The 19,653-nt window shown below is 46.7% G+C and overlaps 1 protein-coding gene across 5 annotated transcripts in view; it reads left to right on the forward strand.

Moving 5' to 3' along the window:
• Positions 1–18,024, forward strand: part of MAFK (MAF bZIP transcription factor K) — a 34,454-nt gene extending 16,430 nt beyond the window's left edge. The window contains exons 1-3 of one of the 5 annotated variants that reach the window (XM_083711876.1): positions 221–282; positions 8,252–8,331; positions 11,726–18,024. In XM_083711876.1, the coding sequence (XP_083568002.1) occupies positions 8,296–8,331; positions 11,726–12,160 (471 nt within the window). In that variant the 5' untranslated portion in view covers positions 221–282; positions 8,252–8,295 and the 3' untranslated portion in view covers positions 12,161–18,024. Of the gene's footprint in view, positions 1–220; positions 283–2,550; positions 2,913–4,657; positions 5,072–5,099; positions 5,205–8,251; positions 8,332–11,725 lie in introns of those variants that run through there. The other 4 variants (XM_083711873.1, XM_083711875.1, XM_083711877.1 and 1 more) reach the window with 4 other exon arrangements.
• The last annotated feature ends 1,629 nt before the right edge of the window (positions 18,025–19,653 follow it).

Here is a 19,653-nt window from a genome sequence, read left to right on the forward strand (position 1 = left end):
GCTTCCGCTAAGAGAGAGAACTGGATGGCCAAAATGATTTATTGGTCCTTATAAGCAGCACCAGCTTTTCATGTGCTGGAATGAGCCTCTGAAGCACCACGGCACATTTTAATTTTTCCAGCCTCCTTCCTGCCCAGCTGCCCTGGAGTTATCCAGCATTATCTCATTTATTTACTATATTTCTTATCCCACTTTTTAGATAATTGCTGTCTCCCAAAGTGGCTAGAGTAAAAGAGCAGGAGGCACCAAGAAAAGGGACTGGAGGGAGAGGAGCTTTTCAAGGTGAGCTCTTGGAGAGCACTTACATCTACCTGGGGCCAGGTTGTTCTTCCTTTGTTGGTGGTGTTGCCTGAATAGCAATGGGTGGCTCTCGGTCCTTCAGCCAGTGGAAGGGACCAGACTCCAGAGTGGCCCTTGCTTGCTTCTGCGCTCCCTGGGGCAACCAGCGGCTGGAACTGCGTGTCTACTCAGGCAGGGTGGGGCCAGGTTGGTCTCCCCATTGCCTTAATATTCTTCCTGGGAGGAAGCCTCCCAGTGGCCCTGCGTTCCCTGGCCTGATAGCAGAAGCCGTAGTTGTGCTTATCTTCTGCTCTCCAGCCCCAAAGCACCAGAAGCATTTCTGCAATACTGCTTGCCTGCAGCTTAAAAAATAATAAATTACCCACTGCAGGTAACTATTTCAGCATGTTTTGCTTTTTCTGGTGTGCTTATAAGTGACCATTCTATTTTCCTCAAACATGTCTGTCAATATGGTGGCCAGGAGCAGGTCCCTGGTTGTTGAGAGTAGCAGAGAGAAGTACATAGCTAGCGCTAGCGCGCGCTCTCTCTCTCTCTCTCTCTCTCTCTGTGTGTGTGTGTGTGTGTGTTTTTTACATCCCTGATGACGGCTTTTGATCAAGTTGAGGAGCAAGACAGTGGGGTTAGGGGAAGTATCCTGGATGTTTCCAGGCTTGCAATGCTGTATTTTTTTTTTGACCGTTTACTTTTGACAGCAGTTATAAATCTCATGGCATGCTGTCATGTTTGGTTGACTCCTCTTGGTTTTCATGGCCAATCATGACTGTAATGACTTGCAATAGTTACACTTTCTAAGTGGAAATTCATAGCATTGAGCATGGATGTGGGAGAGCCGGGTTCAAATTTTCACACAGCCATTAAGTGTCCTGAATCATCTGTGATAAGTTGCTGTCTCTTGGCTTAGCTTCATAGAGGATGTTCTGAGAACATAATGAGCAATGTAGAATAATGTCACATAATAAGGACTATCAGAATTAATAACAGTTTACTGTTGTGCTTTTGGTGGTCGGTGATGATCATTAGATGTTTCCTTAGTAGGTACTAATGGCTGGAAGACAGTGTTTGGGGGCTACAGCTGGTCAGGATTTTCCATAGTGTGGATGACAGTGTGGGGAAATGAAAATGAGCAATTTGGAGACATTTAGTATAATGCAATTGGGAGAGATAGGTCTGAGATTCCCATCTCCCCCAGAGGTTAATAAAATTAGATAGATAGATAGATAGATAGATAGATAGATAGATAGATAGACAGACAGACAGACAGACAGACAGACAGACAGACAGACAGACAGACAAGTTTTTCTCCCGTTCTCATGACAGTAGAAATCATAGACATCTAGTGAAGCTGAATGTTGGAAGATTTGGGACAGTTTTAAGTCTTTCAGCCAGCACATTGTTAAAACTATAAAACTCACTCCTGCAGGAGACGGTGAGGGCCACCAACTTAGATGGCTTCAAATTTGTGGAGAAGGCTATCAATGGCTGCTCTCCATGGTGACTCTGTTCTGCCTCCACAGTCAGAGGCAGCAGTGCTTTGCAATACCAGTTGCGGGAAACTGCAGGAGGGGAGACGGCTCTTGTGGTTGTGGCTCTGCGTGAGGGTTTCCCAAAGGCATTGGTTTGGCCACTATGAGATGCTGGACTAGGTAGGCCATTGGTCTGATTCAGCAGGCTCTTCTTAGGTTCTTATTTCTGTGCTGTAGAGATGCAACCAGAGTGCTGCACATCCCTGCTGCTGCCTCATGCAATCCATCCATCCATCCATGCATACATACATACCAAATATGAGATTCTGGTGCAGCAGCAAAAGCAGGAGACATAAAGATGCAGCAGGTGACCTGAAGGTGGGAGGAAGTCGAAGGGCATTCTCAAAAATAACAGCTGGTTGGGTGGGCAGATGGAAGAGCAGCAACTCTCAGCCTTTGGACTTTCCCAGTCCTGCGCCTTCCTCCCATCTCTAAGCATGCTTCGGGTTAGCCTTCCCATCAGCTGGCAGAAGGGAGGGGAGAAGTGCTTTGAATATTTCCAGGTCCAGGATCAAAAGCCTTTTTGTGTCTGCTAGTGGGATGTGGCCTTCTCTCCCTCCCTCCCTTTCTCTCACTTTTTTTCCTGCTTCCCTTTTCTGGTAGAGCCCTGCCAAGTACAGGAAGACTCCAGTGTATGCCTCTCCTTATAGGGGTTGGGGTGGGGAGGCAGGGAGGAGGAGGAGGAAGTGTTTCTGGTTCTGTGGGAATGTGAGCTTTCTCCCACTCTGTAAACAGCTGGTGACTCATTGCATAGCTATGGCACCAAAGGGATGCATGGCCTAAGGCATGCTGTGTGTGTATGTGTACATACACAGGGAAGGGAACTGAGCTTGTTTTGTTCCCGCCACATCCCCGCTCTGCTTCCTTGACTTTCTCACCGAAAACCTTTGGCGAGAGGAGAGAGAGAGACCCTGCGGAGTTCCTGCCTTCATGCCTCTCCTGCCTGCACAACCTGCCTTCCACACGGGAGGTGCCCGGGGCAGCGGCAAGGAGGCTTCCATGGTGCATGGCAAAGTCCAAACATGAGGGCGGGAGAGGAGAGCTGCACAGAAATGAGCAAGGGCTTGGGAAGGGCTCTGCAAATCCAAGGTAACGCTGCTGGGCTCCTTTCCAGCTCTCTGCAAAGCTCTCTACCGCCTTGCCCCACCTTTTCTCATTTCCCGTTATGTGGCTTGCCTGTGATTTTCGCTCCTCTGGCTTTTAACCGCTCTCAGCTGCCCTCCAAAGCCGCCTGCTTTTCTCTCTAGGAGATCCTGAGGCCTAGAACCCCCTTGCAGCCTCCCTGTGTGTGGGATCCTCCGAGTCTCTTGCCCTTCAGTACCCACTTTTGTTAGGCAGTCCTTGCCTTTGCCCCCTGCTTCTCATTCCAAGAAGAAATGAATTCTAGGTACCTTGGCAGCCTTGGCTCACATCAAGCTTAGGACACTGCTACTGCACTCGGTGCTTGAGTTATATTGATGCTGCTGTAGAAATAACAGTTCCCTCCACTTCCTAAAAAATATCCCACAATTCCTCAGCCTGTTGAGTCCTTCCCTTTTCTTGCATCTTCTTCGTTCTGTCCTCATTTGCCTCCCACACCTTGGCTACCTTAGTAATGGATCTGTATCATCGCCTACTAGTTTCGTCAGTCCTGTTCATCTTTCCAGTTCCTACAGGGATTGGCCAATACAGTCACATTCAATGTATCAGCACAGAGTTGACCAGCGACGCGGAAGAGCCTCTGTAAGCATCTACAGACTTTCAGAGTTTTAAAATATTTGGGCTGCATTCTCACAGTTCTACCCAGGATTACTGGGAGCTGTTCTTGATTTCTAACAGGTGTCCAGACTCTCGAACGATGCCTCCCTGTTTTAACTGCAAGGTGTGGTTGCTTAGCAGTGAGGGGAAGGCACTCTGTATCTACTCAGAGGTACTTTTCTTTATTGTATTACACCAGAGACTTCCAAACTTCCGTGTATGGACTACTTGGAAATTGCTGAGGGTTTCGGTGGACCACTTAATGATTTTTCTGACTGCTGTAGTAATTGTAATGCACTGTGCTAGATGACGTGCGATTTTAAATGCATTTTTGCAAACATGCAGTAGATCAGCTGAATAACGCTTACGGATCACTGATCGTCAGTGGACCATTTTGGGAACTTCTGTATCACACTATTCCACATCTGTTTATTTAAAGAAGCATGGCCGTAGTTCAGTGGAAGTTTCTGAAGGAGAGAGGCTAGGCCATCGCTGAACACCTGCTTTGCATGTTCAGTTCCTGGCATCTCCAGGCAGGGCTGGCAGAGACCCCCGCCTGAAACCCTGGAGAGCTGCTGCCAGTCAGGGCCAAGAGTGCAGAGCTAGACGGACACAGTGATCTGACTTGGTGCAAATCAGCTATGTCCCCAAGAAGTGCAGGGCCCCTGAAAGGGAATGTTTTCATTCCCACAGCAGCAATCCCTTCTCTCGTTTTCAATTTTGCGCGCATGTCACGTGAAGCTGAACTGTGTTGATCACCACAAGTGAAGGGAGAAGCATTTGTGGCTCAGCCAGACCGGCTCTCCCCCCTCCCGCCCCGCCCCTGCTCAAATTCCTCCATTCAGCCTGCTGGACTTCCCCCTTTCACTTTCTCTAGGGGGGCGGGAAAGAGTGTCCTGAAAGGCATTGAGTTTGTTGACTCTCCCTTTGTCCTCCCAGCGTCTTTGCACAGAGATGACCCCAAGTCATGATTTGCTTTTGGGCTTCTCTTGTTTCCATGGTTACCGTCTCGGGGTTGGCTACTTTCCCAAGGTCACCATGGCAACTATCGGAAGGGAATCATGCTTGGGATGCTTTGGCTGAGTATCCTTTTTAAAATAAATAAATAAATGAATGATTAGAACGTGTGACACGATGGAGAGGTGGATAGAGACAAGTTTTCCTTCTCCGGAAGGGAGCTAGTAGGGGAGAAGGGAGAACTCGGTCCAGACTGTCTTCTAAGGTTCCTTACGCCCAGCGCTACAGCTTCCGAAAGCCGCCTGTGCTTGCTAGGCGTGACAGCCCTGAGCGCCCAGACCCTCAGCTCCCCCTGGCCCAGGCTGGCAGGGGAGAAGGAAGCTGCTGTGATGTCACAGCTGCATTGCCCTCTCCCCCTTCTCCTACAGGCGCTCCAACTGTGTCATCCATCTGTGCTGCGCGATGCAGGTGGAGGCTCTGCCGCCGAGGTCTAGACAGGCAGACTGCCTCTCCTGCGCTGATTGAAGGGGTGTAGTTTGCAAAGTGTACCTGAGGTGAGAGTGAAGGGCAGGCGTCCTCAGGGCGAGTGGGGAGGAGGCGTCGCTGCTGTGTGCCACATTTCCACACAGCGGGGAAGATCAGAAGGGCACCCCCTCCCTCAGCCTTAGGGCGAGAGAACCCCACAAAGTGAGGAGAACGTTGCATTTTTCTCTTTCTCTTTTGCAACCTGTTCCACCATCCTTGTCTTGTCGTCTTGTGTTTTTTTCCTGTGTGGTTTGTTTGTCTGCCTTGAGATTTGGGAGGCTTACAGGTGGTGGTGGGCAGAGATTTGTTCACTTTTCTACTTGCACTGTTGAAATCTTTAGCAGGGTAGGGACTAAGGCCAGAGGTTATCATCCCTTAGATCTTAGGTGACCTTCGTGTGGGGTGGTGGGGTGTCTTAAGTAAAAGTTTGTGTGTGTGTGTGTGTGTGTGTGTGTGTGTTGTTTTTTTAATTGGGGGGAAAAACATATTCCCTGTTTCTGCTATCTGCTAACCCTGATTATGTGATTGTAATAAATTTGTGCAGATTTCCAAGATACTACTGCATGGTTTTTCAAAAACTGTACGGAGAAAATAGCAATCGGCTAGAGCTGTTGAGATTGGGGAAGAAAAGGTTAGCTCTACGGAACAAACGGAGCCCAGACAAACAGATAAGGACCTGTTCCAAATTTAGAAACCCCCTCACTTAAACCGTGTGGGGGGGGGGGGAGAGAATCAGATTGGCATCATGAAATGCTGGGATCCAGGATAAGCAAATTGATAAAAATTGGGTCTAAAGTCTTTGTAGGCCTGTGGACACAGTGGTGTGGGAGATGGGAGGTAGGGATGGAGGAGCTCTTCCCTACCTCAGTAACTTGGTAATTACATGAAAATCCTGGACAGAAATGATGTCTAACTCGGGCTGCTTTCTCATCTTCTCCCATCTTGCCACTCTGATTTCTTTCTGAGTGTGGATTAAGCCGCTGTTGTGTTCGGTCCTATCGGGTGTTCTGGTTTGCTATTCCACAATCCTTCCCCAGCCTAATAGCCAAAAACATCACCCCGTATTTTGTCTGGGTTCCATGCCTTCAGGCGCAAAGCCCCTTAGTGGCAGAGCGCATCTTTTTCAGGCAGGAAGAGGAACTCAGATCCAACCCTGGCACTGTACCTAAAATGATTTGTGGTTGCAAGACGAGAAAAGGTGGGAGCATTGGAGAGCTGCTGCCCATTAGGACAGACAACACTAGGCTATGTGGACCAGCGGCCTTGAGTCTGTATAAAGTGGTTTTCTAATGGGGAAGGGTCATAGCTCAGCGATGAAGCCCTTGCGAAAGGTCCCAGGTCCAGTCCCCAGCATCTACAGATAAGGCAAGGAATGTCTCCTGTCTGAAACTCTGGACAGCTGCTGCCTGTCAGTGTAGACAATACTGAGCTAGACATAAGGTAGCTTCCTATGTTCCTATATATGTACAATCTGAGATATTAATACTTTCTTTGTCTAGTGAATGCAGGCAACTAGCTCTGTGTTGGGCTCTCATGCCTAACATGAACACACAGATAATGCCTATTCAACAAGGAAGGTCCAGTGTTACATACCCAGGGGTCTGTATGCAAGTTCTTAGACATACATACAGGGTGAGTCTTTTAAAAGAGGCCCCATGGAACATGTGTACTCTCTATCCACAGGGCCTCTTTTAAAGGACTCACCCTGTATAATCAGTGCTGCTTCTTTCTTTAAATGAGCTCTGGTTGCATGCCTGTGATGTCTGATAGGATCACAGAGAATGGGGAATCCCTGTTTTTGCCTGTAATAACATAGGTGAGACTGAAATCATAGACCTGTTTATCTCATTTATTTAAATAATTTGTATCCTGCTCTTCAGTTGAGGAAAAGCTCCCTAACGTGACTTACAGATTGCAGACCTAGGGGCAGGGATTGGTTTTAATATTTTAGTTTATTTTTTAGTAATCTAAAAAGGCACCTCACATAAGGAAAATGGATTGGGAGGGAGGAGGAAATCAGTGACAACTTGAGACTTAGAAGTTCTAGTAGCTCCACTCAATGCCCCAACTAGCAGAAATGGCTACTGATGGCCAGGGTAGGGCATGATGTTGCTTCAGTTCTCCCTCCCCACATCCTGCGTCTTATATTGTAAAAAGGCTGGTTTTGTTAATGTATTCTCTTTAAGGCAGCAGTTTTCATTTTACGTTGGGGTTGTGGGGCAACAGAGGGAGGAAGTACAGAGTTCCAGGAGTGGCACAGAAGAAAGAGCTTCCCCAGCCCCAAACTGATTGTCCCCTAACAGAAGGCAGTGCAGATCAATGAGACTAAGTTTGTGTTTGCTATGGAATGACGCAAGACTACAGTGGGTTTTAAACTTACAAGCAGGGGGCATCAGGCAGAGATTGAGCCTGTGCCATCCCCATCCCCACTCATTCTGGTGTTGAGAAAAGTGACAGGGAAGCCAGCCATGCCGATAAGCCACAACAGATCAGGAGGTGCTTTCTGGCCTTTAAAGATCCCCTGAATGAGACTGAGCAACTAGGGGATTCTGTTTTCACCGCTGATTGTGTGCCCACCCCCCTTGCCTAGCACTTCTCTGATACAGCAGGATCTGAGCCTGACACATCTACAATGCTCATCCACCCCAACCTGAATTGGGAAGCCCAGGAAGAGCACAGCATTCTTCTAATGATGTTTCCCCACAAGGGGTTCTAGGATGAGGTCTCGAATAAGGTCTCCTTGAATTTATGCCTTTTCTAATACCACTGTTGGATAATTGGCCCCGGTCTTTTGGTGGCACACATCCATCCACAATCTGAAGAAGTGTGCATGCACACGAAAGCTCATACCAAGAACTAACTTAGTTGGTCTTTAAGGTGCTACTGGAAGAAAAAAAAAATTTTGTTTTGACTTAGGAGCCTGTATATCTGTATGCTCTCTTGTGAGCTCAATGGTTGGCAAGCTGGCTTACTTGGTTCCGGAAATGAGCATTGGTTCAGAAAGACAAGGGAAAGAGTTCAAAAAATAATGGAGGAGCATTGCCTTAAATAGATTTGACATATAAAAGATATGTGACGTTCTCTGAATCGAAATGCAGCATATGAATGTGGTGGGGGAAATGTCCCATTTAGAATGTCTTTTCTGGGTCTGTTTCCTTTCTCTAAACCTGTTGCCTCTCTCTCTCTCCCCTTTTTCTCTTCCCATCTAGTTGCAATTTCTGAGCAGTTCTGTCCAGGTGACCGTACCCAGGTTATGACGACTAATCCAAAACCAAACAAAACATTAAAGGTAAGTAAAGTGGCATAAAATGGGGAAGTGGAACTTGCAACCCTGCAGGTGTTGCTGGACTCCAGCTATCATCAGCCCCAGCCAGGATGGCAAATGGTCAGGGATGCTGGGAGTTGTAGTCCAGCAACATCTGGAGGACCACAGGCTCCGCTCCCCCCCCCCCCCCCGCATTCTGATATAAAGCATAGATGGCTTTTTAAGGAAAACTGAGACAAGTTCATGGAACCTTAATGGCCAGAGGCAATATACGTCTGTGTGCCAGATGCTGCAGGTGCCTATTATCTTCACACCTTGCTTGTGAACTCCCAGAGCAGCCTTCCCTAACTTAGTGCCATCCTTACATTCCAGGTTGCAACTCCCATCCGGGTTGCAACTCCCAGGTTGCAACAGACCATTGTCTGTGCTGGTTGGAGGAACTGTAATCCAAAACATCTGGAGAGCACTAGGTTGGGGGAGGCTGTTTCAGAGGCATCTGGCTAGCATTTGTTAAACAGAATGCAGGACACAAGGCTTTTATTTTTTTAAAAAAAAAAATCTGTGTGTCCTCTATATGAAAATAGTTTTCATTGTGGCAGATCTCCTAAATCACAAGCGTGGAACCTGTAGACCTCTAGGTATTGTTGTACTGCAACTTCCAGAGTCCCTGACCATTGGCTATTTTGCCTGGCACTGATGTGAGCTAGACTCCATCTTGTGGGGCATCACAGGTTCCCTGTTCTAAATTATTACCTCCCCCAGCGGTAATTCTTTAAAATACATGGTTCAGTGCCAAATTCTTTTGCCTGCCGATAACGCAGTGAAGCAGCTTTACTTCAGAAGAGAGTTTTTCTTCATTGCTTTTTAAAGAGAAACTAAGGATACCTATGTCTAACTTGCTGGAGATGAGGACAATATTCTGTATCCGGACTTGAGCTGCAGTGAAGTTTTACGCAGTTCATGGAATCTTGCAGGAAAATTCATGCCACACTCACAGGCTGGGGACCACAGTGTGGTGGTAGGGTCCATCTTTGCAAGGCACAGGTTTCCATATTCAACCCCCAGCATCTCTTGTTAAAAGGATTCCATGTTAAACAGCTTCACACACTCAGGTCCTGTAACAGATTTCCTGGATGTCTTCATATGGCCATGAATTTCCGTGCATAATCATCTGAGTCATTTCCCTTTCCATTCCTCGTGGAAGAGGGACATGGGAAGCCCTTCTGAGGTACAACATCCTGAGGTTGACGTGGCTTGTGGAGAGGAAGGAAGGAGCCACTCTGCTGCTTCCTGCCCTGCAGCTAGCAGGATGTCCACATGCCGCTGTGGAAGTGGGCAAAAAGCAAAGGCCCATTGGCCCATTGGGAAAATGCCAAAATCCCTTATGAGGGCAGCATTCTTTTATTAGTCCAACCCAAATGTGGGACCTGGAGTGGCTGAACACTCAGCCCATGAAACGCTGACATTTCTTAAAATATATCAACACACAGGAAATCCATTTTATTTTTTAAAAATCCATCAAATTCACAATCCCTGGGTGGTTTTGGGGTGGTGGGGCTACCCCCAAAATAAGACTGAGCCTAGAATCTTAGAATTGGAAGGTACCCAAAGGTCATCTACTCTAACTCAGCTAAGGCATCCATGACAGATGGCCATCCACCTCTGCTTAAAAATCTCCAAGGAAGGAGAGTCCACCTCTCCTATGAGTCTGTTCCACTGTCAAACAGTTCTTGCTGTCAGAAAGTTTTTCCTGTAAGTTTAGTCGGAATCTCTTTTCTTGTAACTTGAAACCATTGGCTCAAGTCCTGCCCTCCAGAGCAGGAGAAAACAAGCATACTCCCTCTTCCATGTGATAGCTCTTAAGATGGCTATTACATATCATCTCAGCATAGGTGATAAATGGGGGGCGTGGGGGGGCGTGATGGGTTCACTGCTAAGAAGATCCTGTCATTTGTTGCTAAAGGAGCTACCTAGAGAAGGGCTTTAGCAGAATATCATAACCTATGTGGGAAGACTCAGTTCATAAGATACTTGGCTCCCAAGGCATTTAGAGCTTTTAAAAGTTAACATCAGCACTGTGAATTGGGCCCAGAAGCAAACAGATAGCCAATATTAATTTATTTACATACTGCAGTTGAGCATTTGACTGATTTAAATAGCTGTTCAACAGTGGGATGGATTCCCTCCGAAGGTGGTGAAGGTTTTTGAACAGGTTGGATGACCACCTATTATGGATTCTTTAACTGTGTTTCTGCATTGCAGGGGGTTAGACTAGATGTATTTTGGGGTCCCTTTCAACCCTATAATTCTGTAAGAAGGGGGAAAGGATTTGGTCAATTAAGCAGATCAAATACTGGTCAGGTATTTTTAAAAGAACTAACTTTAGCACAGCAGCAGAAAAAGAAAAGTTACTGCCACGTATCTGAATTCTAAAAACTGAATGATACTGCTAATTATTGTGAAATAAGACTTTTTTAAAAAAAATAGTACATTACCATAACTTTTAACTATGTTGGTTCAGGCTTTTTCTTATATAAATGATGAATGATTCTTGTGAATGATGCTTTGGACTCAGAGGGAAGAGTCAGGTGTAAATGTTGACTTGGGTAGAAACTACTCTGCACCAAGTGCCACTCATTGGATCATCTGCAGATTTCAAGTAGAATTCTCCATCTGAGTTCCTGCAGATGAGGAATTCTGACACAGAACTCTGAAACTGGGTAGTAGAGATTCACAAAGAAGTGGTCAGAGGCAGCCAATTACTATTCCAATCATTACACATGAGGAAAACTGAGGCCAAGAGATTAAGTGATTAGCATAAGGAAAGCAATGACAGAGAATGTTGCTTTTCTGGCCATTTTACTCGCTGTTTGGGACCAGGAACCTTTGTTGATCTGCTGCAAATAACCCAGAGATTGACCACTAAAACCCAGCATGCCTCCTTCCTGCTCTAGTATATCTTTACATGGGAGAAGGCATTCCCTGAGATACTTTGGACCCAAACAGTTTAGACTTATAGAAGTCAAAGCCCGCACCTTGATTTGAGCCCAGAGACCTACTGGAAGCCAGTGCAGTTGCTGAACAAGTATAATACGGTTTTGTCAGCTCATCTTGGTCAAAAGAGGGGCAGCAGTATTTGGAACTAATTGGACAGCCTTCAAGGGCAGTTCCAGATATGATAGCAAATAATCAGGAAGTTACTGAGGCGTACAGGATAGCAAGGCTGAGCGATGGTTAGACCTGGGATAGCTCAGTCAGTAGAGCACAAGACTCTTAACATCAGGGTCGTGGGTTTGAGTCCTATGTTGGGCCACAGATTGCTCCACTGCAGGGGGTTGAGCTAGATGGCCCTAGTGGTGCCTTCCTGTTCTATGATTCTGTGATCCATAAGTTGCCTTTGTGACATTGGTGTCTGCAGGTCAAGGAGGAGTCGGGAGAGAACGCCCCGGTGCTCAGTGACGATGAACTCGTGTCGATGTCTGTGCGGGAGCTGAACCAGCACTTGAGAGGTCTCACAAAAGAGGAGGTCATCCGCCTGAAGCAGCGGCGGCGCACGCTTAAGAACCGGGGCTACGCCGCCAGCTGCCGCATCAAGCGTGTGACGCAGAAGGAGGAGCTGGAGAGGCAGCGGGTGGAGCTGCAGCAGGAGGTGGAGAAGCTCGCCCGGGAAAACAGCAGCATGAAGCTAGAGCTGGACGCCCTGCGCTCCAAGTACGAGGCGCTCCAGACCTTTGCCCGCACCGTCGCCCGGGGGCCCATCACTCCGACCAAAGTGGCCGCCACCAGCGTCATCACCATCGTGAAGTCGGCAGAAATCTCGTCCGTTTCTGTGCCGTTTTCAGCAGCCTCCTAGTGTCCAAAGTGGCAGAACTAGCAGCCCTTTTGGAAGGGAGAGTAGGATCTCGTTGATGAGCCTGCCTTCCTGAAAGATCAGCAGTCCATTTTATCCCCCAAAGCTAGCAAGTGGACTCTGCAAAGGGGGAAACTAATGGGCTGTTCTTGCTGGGCACTTCAGGTTCTGTCAAGCCGCTTCTGGCTGAAATGGGAATGCCATATCAAGTAGTAGGTATTGCACGAGGAGTCTTGCACAACTCCTCCTCACAGCCTCTTTAAGTCCCAGGCAGCTCCCCAGTCAAGAGAAGACATCAGGGTATTCTCCAGAACATTTTGGAGTGAAACTGAACCACTCAGAAACGGATGGCCTGGCAGAATTGACAGGCAAGTTGAATAAATGAAGAACAGCCTCTTCCTTCTTTCAGAAAAAAAAATATATGTCCAATCGTAGTCAGCTTTATGTCAGTCACAGAATGGGCAATTGGCTCTGGAGCAGCTTATGCTGAGAGTTCATCAGAATGTCATAGAACAATGTCTTATCTCTCCAGTTATGGAAACACCTTCACAGGTGAATTTCCACCTTTGGTGTGGTTATCTCCCCTCCCCTTTGCCGTGTGGCTTAGCAAACAGAGCAGTATCTACAATGCAAAAATGTCTCTCTAGCTACTTCCCCACAATGTGCCTGTGAGTCAGATGTCTTTTTAAAAATGTAGTCTTGTTACTTCTAAATCAATATTCTCTCTCTCTCTCTTGCTTTCTCTCTCTTTCTCATAACAATAACTATTGGATCTAGACTGAACAACGCTGCAGAGAAAAGGAAATGGGAAAGTGTTAAGAGTGTGGGGATGTGGGTGGGCTGTAAAAAAGAGAGAGAGACTGTTAACGGCAGGAAGCCCGTGCTCTGACAAGGTGTTCTCTTACAGGGTGTGCTAAAAGGCCTGTAAAGCAGAGGCATGCAGGAGAAGACAAGAAAGTTTCACGTAAGAGACAGAAACAGGTGTGACATCAACACAAAGCCTTAACATATCCTCTCTCTGACTTCACGAGAGCTCTTTTTGGTGCTCCTTAATGCCAAAAGACAACATATGGCAAAGATGAGTGATGAAAACAAAGAGCGGTGTTCTTGGATGAGCTGCCTAGGAGATGTAAATATCTACAAGGGAACAGATCCTTGGGGATAATCTCAAGACCAGGGCATAGATGAAATGCTGCCAAGGAATGCAAGAAGGTTTGAAAATGCAGGAAGGTTTCTTTCTCAAGTAATTGCAAAGTTGGGACGTGGGATGGGTGGAGAAATGTGTTTTGTGGATCTGAGACAGGAAGGATTGGAGCTGATTGGTTGGTGGTGGGGAGGGCAGAAGAGGACTTGGGAGGTGGGGTGGAAGAGTGGAGGGAGAGGAAAGCAGAGATTTTTTAATTTAGTGGGGAAAGAGAGGAGTTGAAGTTTGTAAATGAGTTTGTAAAATACAAGGAAGTAAGGAAAAGCAACAGGTTTTCAGATTAAATGAAAAGAAAGGACCTCGTACAAGTTGACTTAAGCTGTGCCTGCAAGACAAGTAATCTTCCTCTTCCTTAGCAAAAGGTACTCCTTTAAGGTTCCCAGATAAAAAGAGGGCGGTCCCTGAGGCTTGGAGCCAAAATGCCCCACGTGGCAGCACTTTAGATGGCCTGCACCATTTTAGACTGCTGGTGTAAGATAGGACCTTTTGAATGCTGCCTCCCCACCAGATACTCGACACATAAGCCCCAAGTAAGCATACCAGAATAAAAAAGCTACCCTGGAATTTCTCCCTGACTTGCTCCTTTTGGAGGATGGCATCCTTTTACAGGGAACAAGCTCTGTTTTGCACATTATGCGCCACTCTGTATATTGATAACAGGGCTGGAGAACTTCCAAAACAGAACTGAACCATTGAATATTGCCGGTGGGGCAATCTGCAAGGTGGATTTGAACCAGGGCGGGCCGGTGAAGACGCTGGTGGCGATTTAAAACCTTGTGTGTGTTCCCAAATAGCCAGTGCCAACTTTACTCCTACTCTGTGTGTGCGTTTGCTGCTGCAGGAGTGATACTCTACCTGACACACCACTGCTTGACATAATCATTGATGGTGGCAAGCACAGACCACACTTCCCTTGATGGAGTTAGGAATATGGATGGTATATCGCCCATGGCAGTTGGGTGCATGCACAGGGCAAATCCTTTACCAACGCTGCCGCTAACACCTACTGTGTCTACACTCAATAAGAGTTAGCAGGGTTGCACACTTGCAACAACTGTAAGGAAAATAAAATAAAAACCAAGTCATCTATTCAAGACTTAAATTCCTACCAGCCCACTGTTCTGGTGGCTTATTTTCTGAGTCTTGAGATGTGACTTTTTTTTTTTAGGATTACCTCATTTCTTTCCAGGCCTCACATTACCCTCTAGAAGGCAAGCTGATGTCCTGTGTTTTAACCCATGCCTTTTTTGACCCCCTCAGCAAAGGTTGAGGAAGAAAAAAAAACCACACAATATTGCTCTTATTTCCTGTAAAAAATTATGAAAATGCCCTGGATCTCTGCAAGCTTCTCGAGTTCTTAAAGCGGAGAAAGGTTTTAGATTATTTGCACTGTTGGAGCTTTGGAAAACAAATAGGGCTGGCCATTATGGAATTAAGGATGCCCTGATGCTTCATAACCTCCCCCTGCCACACCCCAGAATTTATTCTCGAGAAAGAAACCGCTGTCCACAGCCCAGGACCATCTCATAACTGAGCAATGTGGAATTTGTGGCCCTCCAGATGTTGCAGGACTACAGCTCCCACAATTCCTCACTCGTAGCCTTGTTGGCTGGGGCAGATGGGAAATGGTGCTCAACCACATATGTATGGCCACAGGCTCACTGTCATAGCCAGGACCCTGAAAACGAGAGGATAGTGTCAACCTCTGTTTCATCATAGAGATAACGAAAGACTAGACTTGCTCAAAAGCTGCCATACGAAGGGCATCACCAATAGCAGCTCCTACGTTGACTCCACAAATTGTTCTATACAGGCTGCATCCAGTTAATGACCACCATACAGTGCTAGAGTCCCATAGATGTACAGCTCTTGGGTTTCCTTGAATGTGTTTCATGGGGTTTCCTTTCAGAATAAGAACAGAGACACAGACATTTTCTTGAGTAGTGTTTCTTTGCAACTGAGTAATCACCTGCCTCCCTCAGTTCTAGGAATGTTGGCCAGAGGTGCAGGCAAGCAATTGCTGATTTAAAAAAAGAAACTGGTAGGAGACGCTCCAACAACAATCTAACTGAAATTGTGTTTGCAACCAGTGGCATTATGGCTTCAGCCTTAGGGTTTAGCCCTTAGCAGCTGTGTGTTTACCACCAGCTGGTTGCTGCTTACTCTCCTCATAGGGTAGGTGCTGGAAAACCTTCTCCTGCATAGGTGGTCTGCAGGCACATGGAGCATCTAGAATTTCCGTGGATAATACGAGAATCTCTGAGGGAGTGACCTCAGCCTGATCTCTGCCGTTAATTTGAGAACTAAGAGCAGCTTCTGTGGGGCAAACAACCCAACCAACACCAGGACTATGTACTTTTGTAATTTGATCAGGAGCAAGAGGCCGAAGGCATTATTAAAGCTGTCGTTACCATAGCCATGGTAGGTAATCCATATTGGATATCATTTAAGGACCATGTGGAAATATTTGAGAGACACACTTATAGAAACATATATAAATATATATAGATATATATATATAATAAATGCATAATTATATACATTTTATCGTACAGATTTTTTTGTAAAAGATATTGTCTGGGTTGTTGTCTTTTTTAGTGTGGTATATTGTCGTTTTCTTATTTAAAAAAAAAAGTCTGCTTCCAAGAGAAAGTGGGGAGGAGAGAAGAGCCGATAGTTTTCTCTGACGAGTCAGGAATATGACAGAAGGAATCTGAAAGCTTTGTTTAGTTTTATTTCTCACCTCCTTTTTTGACACCTGTGGCTGCAGCCAGAGATATCCATTGGAAACACTTTCCTCTCAAAAGTCTGTGCACCAAAAGGATGGGAAGTTCAGGAGAGGAGACCTGAGCAAATTGTACCATCAGTCGCTGCAGGAATCTGTATCCTTAGCCTGTCCTACATGCATATACCTACTTAGACAATTCCTACATGGAAGGCACTTGAACATGGGAGTTAATATGCAACCCAAGTGCGCAAACCACCACCTGTGATGTTTGTGTGTGTGTTTTCAAGTGTGTTATTCATGCAGCAAGGGATTGCAGGCCAACTTATTATAAATCACGAAACATCCCTTCATGTTTTCTGCATCATCTTCCACCATCCTGAGCTTGGTTTCTCCATACATGAAAAGATGTTCAGTGTATGCTTTGGCTTTTCTGAGTGTTGGTGCGACTCATGCCCAGCTTAGTGTCCCCTCCAAAGGAACTGCCAAGTGGTTTGCGGTCAGATATGTCTGTTCTGCCTTTAATGGTGCCCCAAATTTGGCTCCTGGGGTATCTTTCCGCCTCGGTGTCAGCTCACCTTCATGCAAGGTCCAGCTGTTCTCTGCTAGGTCTGGCACATCTTTGCCCATCCAGCCTCCAGGACCTGTTAGAGGAGCCTTGGAAACATGCACAACACCGTTGCTGTGCATGATGTCCACATTGGGCACGACTTTCCATTGGGGGTTCTGGGGTCTGCCTTGTTTTCCACTGGGGCTGAACTCTCTTAATGCTAGCATTTCCAAGAGGGGCAGATGATTTGGCTGAATGAAATATCCCATGGACTAATTTTGGTCCACTGACAGCCAGTTGTGCTGTTCCGATCCCTGCTGCTGTTTGGCCAGACCAACTGCTTGGAAGGCTTGTTCAGTATTGGAGCTGTTGCGTAGGCTACCATGATGGCAGCATTCTGGACTGTACCAGGTTCCATGGGAGGGGGGGTGGATCATGATTTTGAATGCACTGAACACTCCTCACTTGCAGTAACCTTGCGCATGAGGGAGAAAACCATGCTAAACCTTTCTCCCTTCCATGTTGGCTTCCTACACACAGGGGAGTTTAAAAAACAAACAAATGGGGCAGTATCAAAGAAATTGACCTCCCCACAGGTGGTGCAAGCCTGCCATCTCAATCTGCATCGTGTATTCCCAGATCCCATTAGCCCCAGCCCTTGATGGTCAGCGTTGTCCTCTTAACAACATTTGGAGGACAGCAGGTCAGGGAAGGCTGCCATAACACATGACGCTTCAGTATTTGAAAGCTAACAAGCTGGATTGTTTAATCCTGCAGTGAAGGATGTGCAACTTTTTGAGAAATGGGTATCTGGAGCAGTCAGCAGTGAGGCTTCTTAATGTGAGAAATCAGAAGGGAATTCAGGTTACTCCAGTGGCCTAAAGCCAAGAAGTGAAGCCCTTCCCTTCCCCCTCCCTTTTCAAGTCTTTTTAAGCTTTACCACTATTTGGTTTTAATGTTTAAGGTTTTGTGTCCCTACCTCCATAAACAGAGGAGTGTTTTCCCACTGATAGCTGACCATAATGCTTTTCTTCCCCATTTTCACTCATCCTTGAAAAATTGTAGGAAAGTGTCTCTTTTCTTTTTGTCACCCGTTCATTCTATTATCTTCTGTGGTTTTACTTGATTGTTTTCATTTCGATATTTATTTTTCATGCGCTGCTTTTTTATTATGAAATAAATTATTGATATATCAAGTAATGTGGGTGCCTGTTTCGTAAGGCATATTCACTGTGTGTGTGTGCGTGTCCAATCTACTTTTCTCTTGACAAAAAAAAAATTACAACACAATGTTAATTTATTGCTGTAAATTTTAAGCTGCAATGACTGGTTTTTGGTTTGTTTTTGTTTTTTTGTACCTTTCCAATAAAGCATTTTCTGGTTTCAGATTTGACCTGGTCTGTGATCAGTATGTTCAAAGCTTTGGGACCTCAGGGTGCCTTCCTTCCAAAAGCTTACACAGAGCCCAGAAGGGCTACATGAAAGACCTAGATCAGGGGTCAGCAAACTTTTTCAGCAGGGGGCCGGTCTACTGTCCCTCAGAACTTGTGGGGGCCGGACTATGTTTTGAAAAGGGGAAAAAAAGGAACAAATTCCTATGCCCCACAAATAACCCAGAGATACATTTTAAATAAAAGGACACATTCTACTCATGTAAAAACACGCTGATTCCCAGACCATCCGAGGGCCAGATTGAGAAGGCGATTGGGCCAGATCCGGCCCCCGGGCCTTAGTTTGCCTACAGTTTGACATCAGTCTGCCTCGGGAAGATTATGGAGTGTGTCTCCAGGGATGAAGTCAAACTGCTGTGTTTAGCAGCACCAAAGTGACCTCCCCAGGGCAGAAGCTTGGGCTGTGTGTCTGGAGGTCTTGGGTTGCCCCAAAGTAAAGCAGAGCAAAATGTTTGGCAGCAGCAGTTGATGGAAGGAGGGCGTCCAGCCGCCACTCTGCATTTGCGTAGTCTAACCAAAATGAACAAAAGCTGGCAGGTAGCAGAGTCTGTTGGTGGACTCCAAAAACCGCAGCGATCCTGCCTTTCATAGGACTAATTAAAACACTACCCCCTCCTTAACAAGCTTTCAAGTTCTCCAGCAATCATCTCCACGGTGTGCCTCAGAGCAACAGCTGCTGGAGAGCACAAGCCCTGCCTGTGAGCTTCCTCTTGGCAACTGTGGGGAACAAGCTGTTGGAGATGATGATGGGCCTGTGGCCTGATGGAACAGGGCTCTTCCTAGGGGAGACGAGAAGGGCTGGAGAAAGCTAATGGGAAAAGCCTGAAGGGCTTTTAATTTGTTAGCAGCCTTAGGCTTCCAGGCAGGAGATGTCATGCACACTTAATTAGAGCACTAGTAGTTGTGTCGAGGGACGCTGGTGGCGCTGTGGGTTAAACCACAGAGCCTAGGACTTGCCAGTCAGAAGGTTGGCAGTTCGAATCCCCGCGACGGGGTGAGCTCCTGTTGCTCAGTCCCTGCTCCTGCCCACCTAGCAGTTCAAAAGCACGTCAAAGTGCAAGTAGATAAATAGGTACCGCTCCGGCGGGAAGGTAAACGGCATTTCCGTGCACTGCTCTGGTTCGCCAGAAGCGGCTTTGTCATGCTGGCCACATGACCCGGAAGCTGTACGCCGGCTCCCTCGGCCAATAAACCAAGATGAGTGCCGCAACCCCAGAGTCGGCCACAACTGGACCTAGTGGTCAGGGGTCCCTTTACCTAGTTGTCTCAAGCGCGTCTAGGAAAAGATGCAACAGTGACAACTCGCTTAAAACCCTGACAACAAAATCCATCAGTTACCCTGCTCTGTGTCCAGCATTAAGTGAAAGATGTAGGGGCCCTCGATGCAGACAGCAAAAGTTGAAATGCAGTAGCGTTTGTATCAGGCTCAAACAGGAGTTGAGGGGCACATGCAGCTCTCCAAGCTTCTGTTTCCAGCCCTCAGAACTCTGCCCAGGCAACACCCCTTAGGAGTCCTGCTCTACACTCCCCTTTGGTTCTTTGGCCTGGCCAGAATATCCCTGAACC

This window comes from Podarcis gaigeae, assembly GCF_964106915.1.
Source record: "Podarcis gaigeae genome assembly, chromosome: 14".
NCBI lineage: Eukaryota > Metazoa > Chordata > Lepidosauria > Squamata > Lacertidae > Podarcis > Podarcis gaigeae.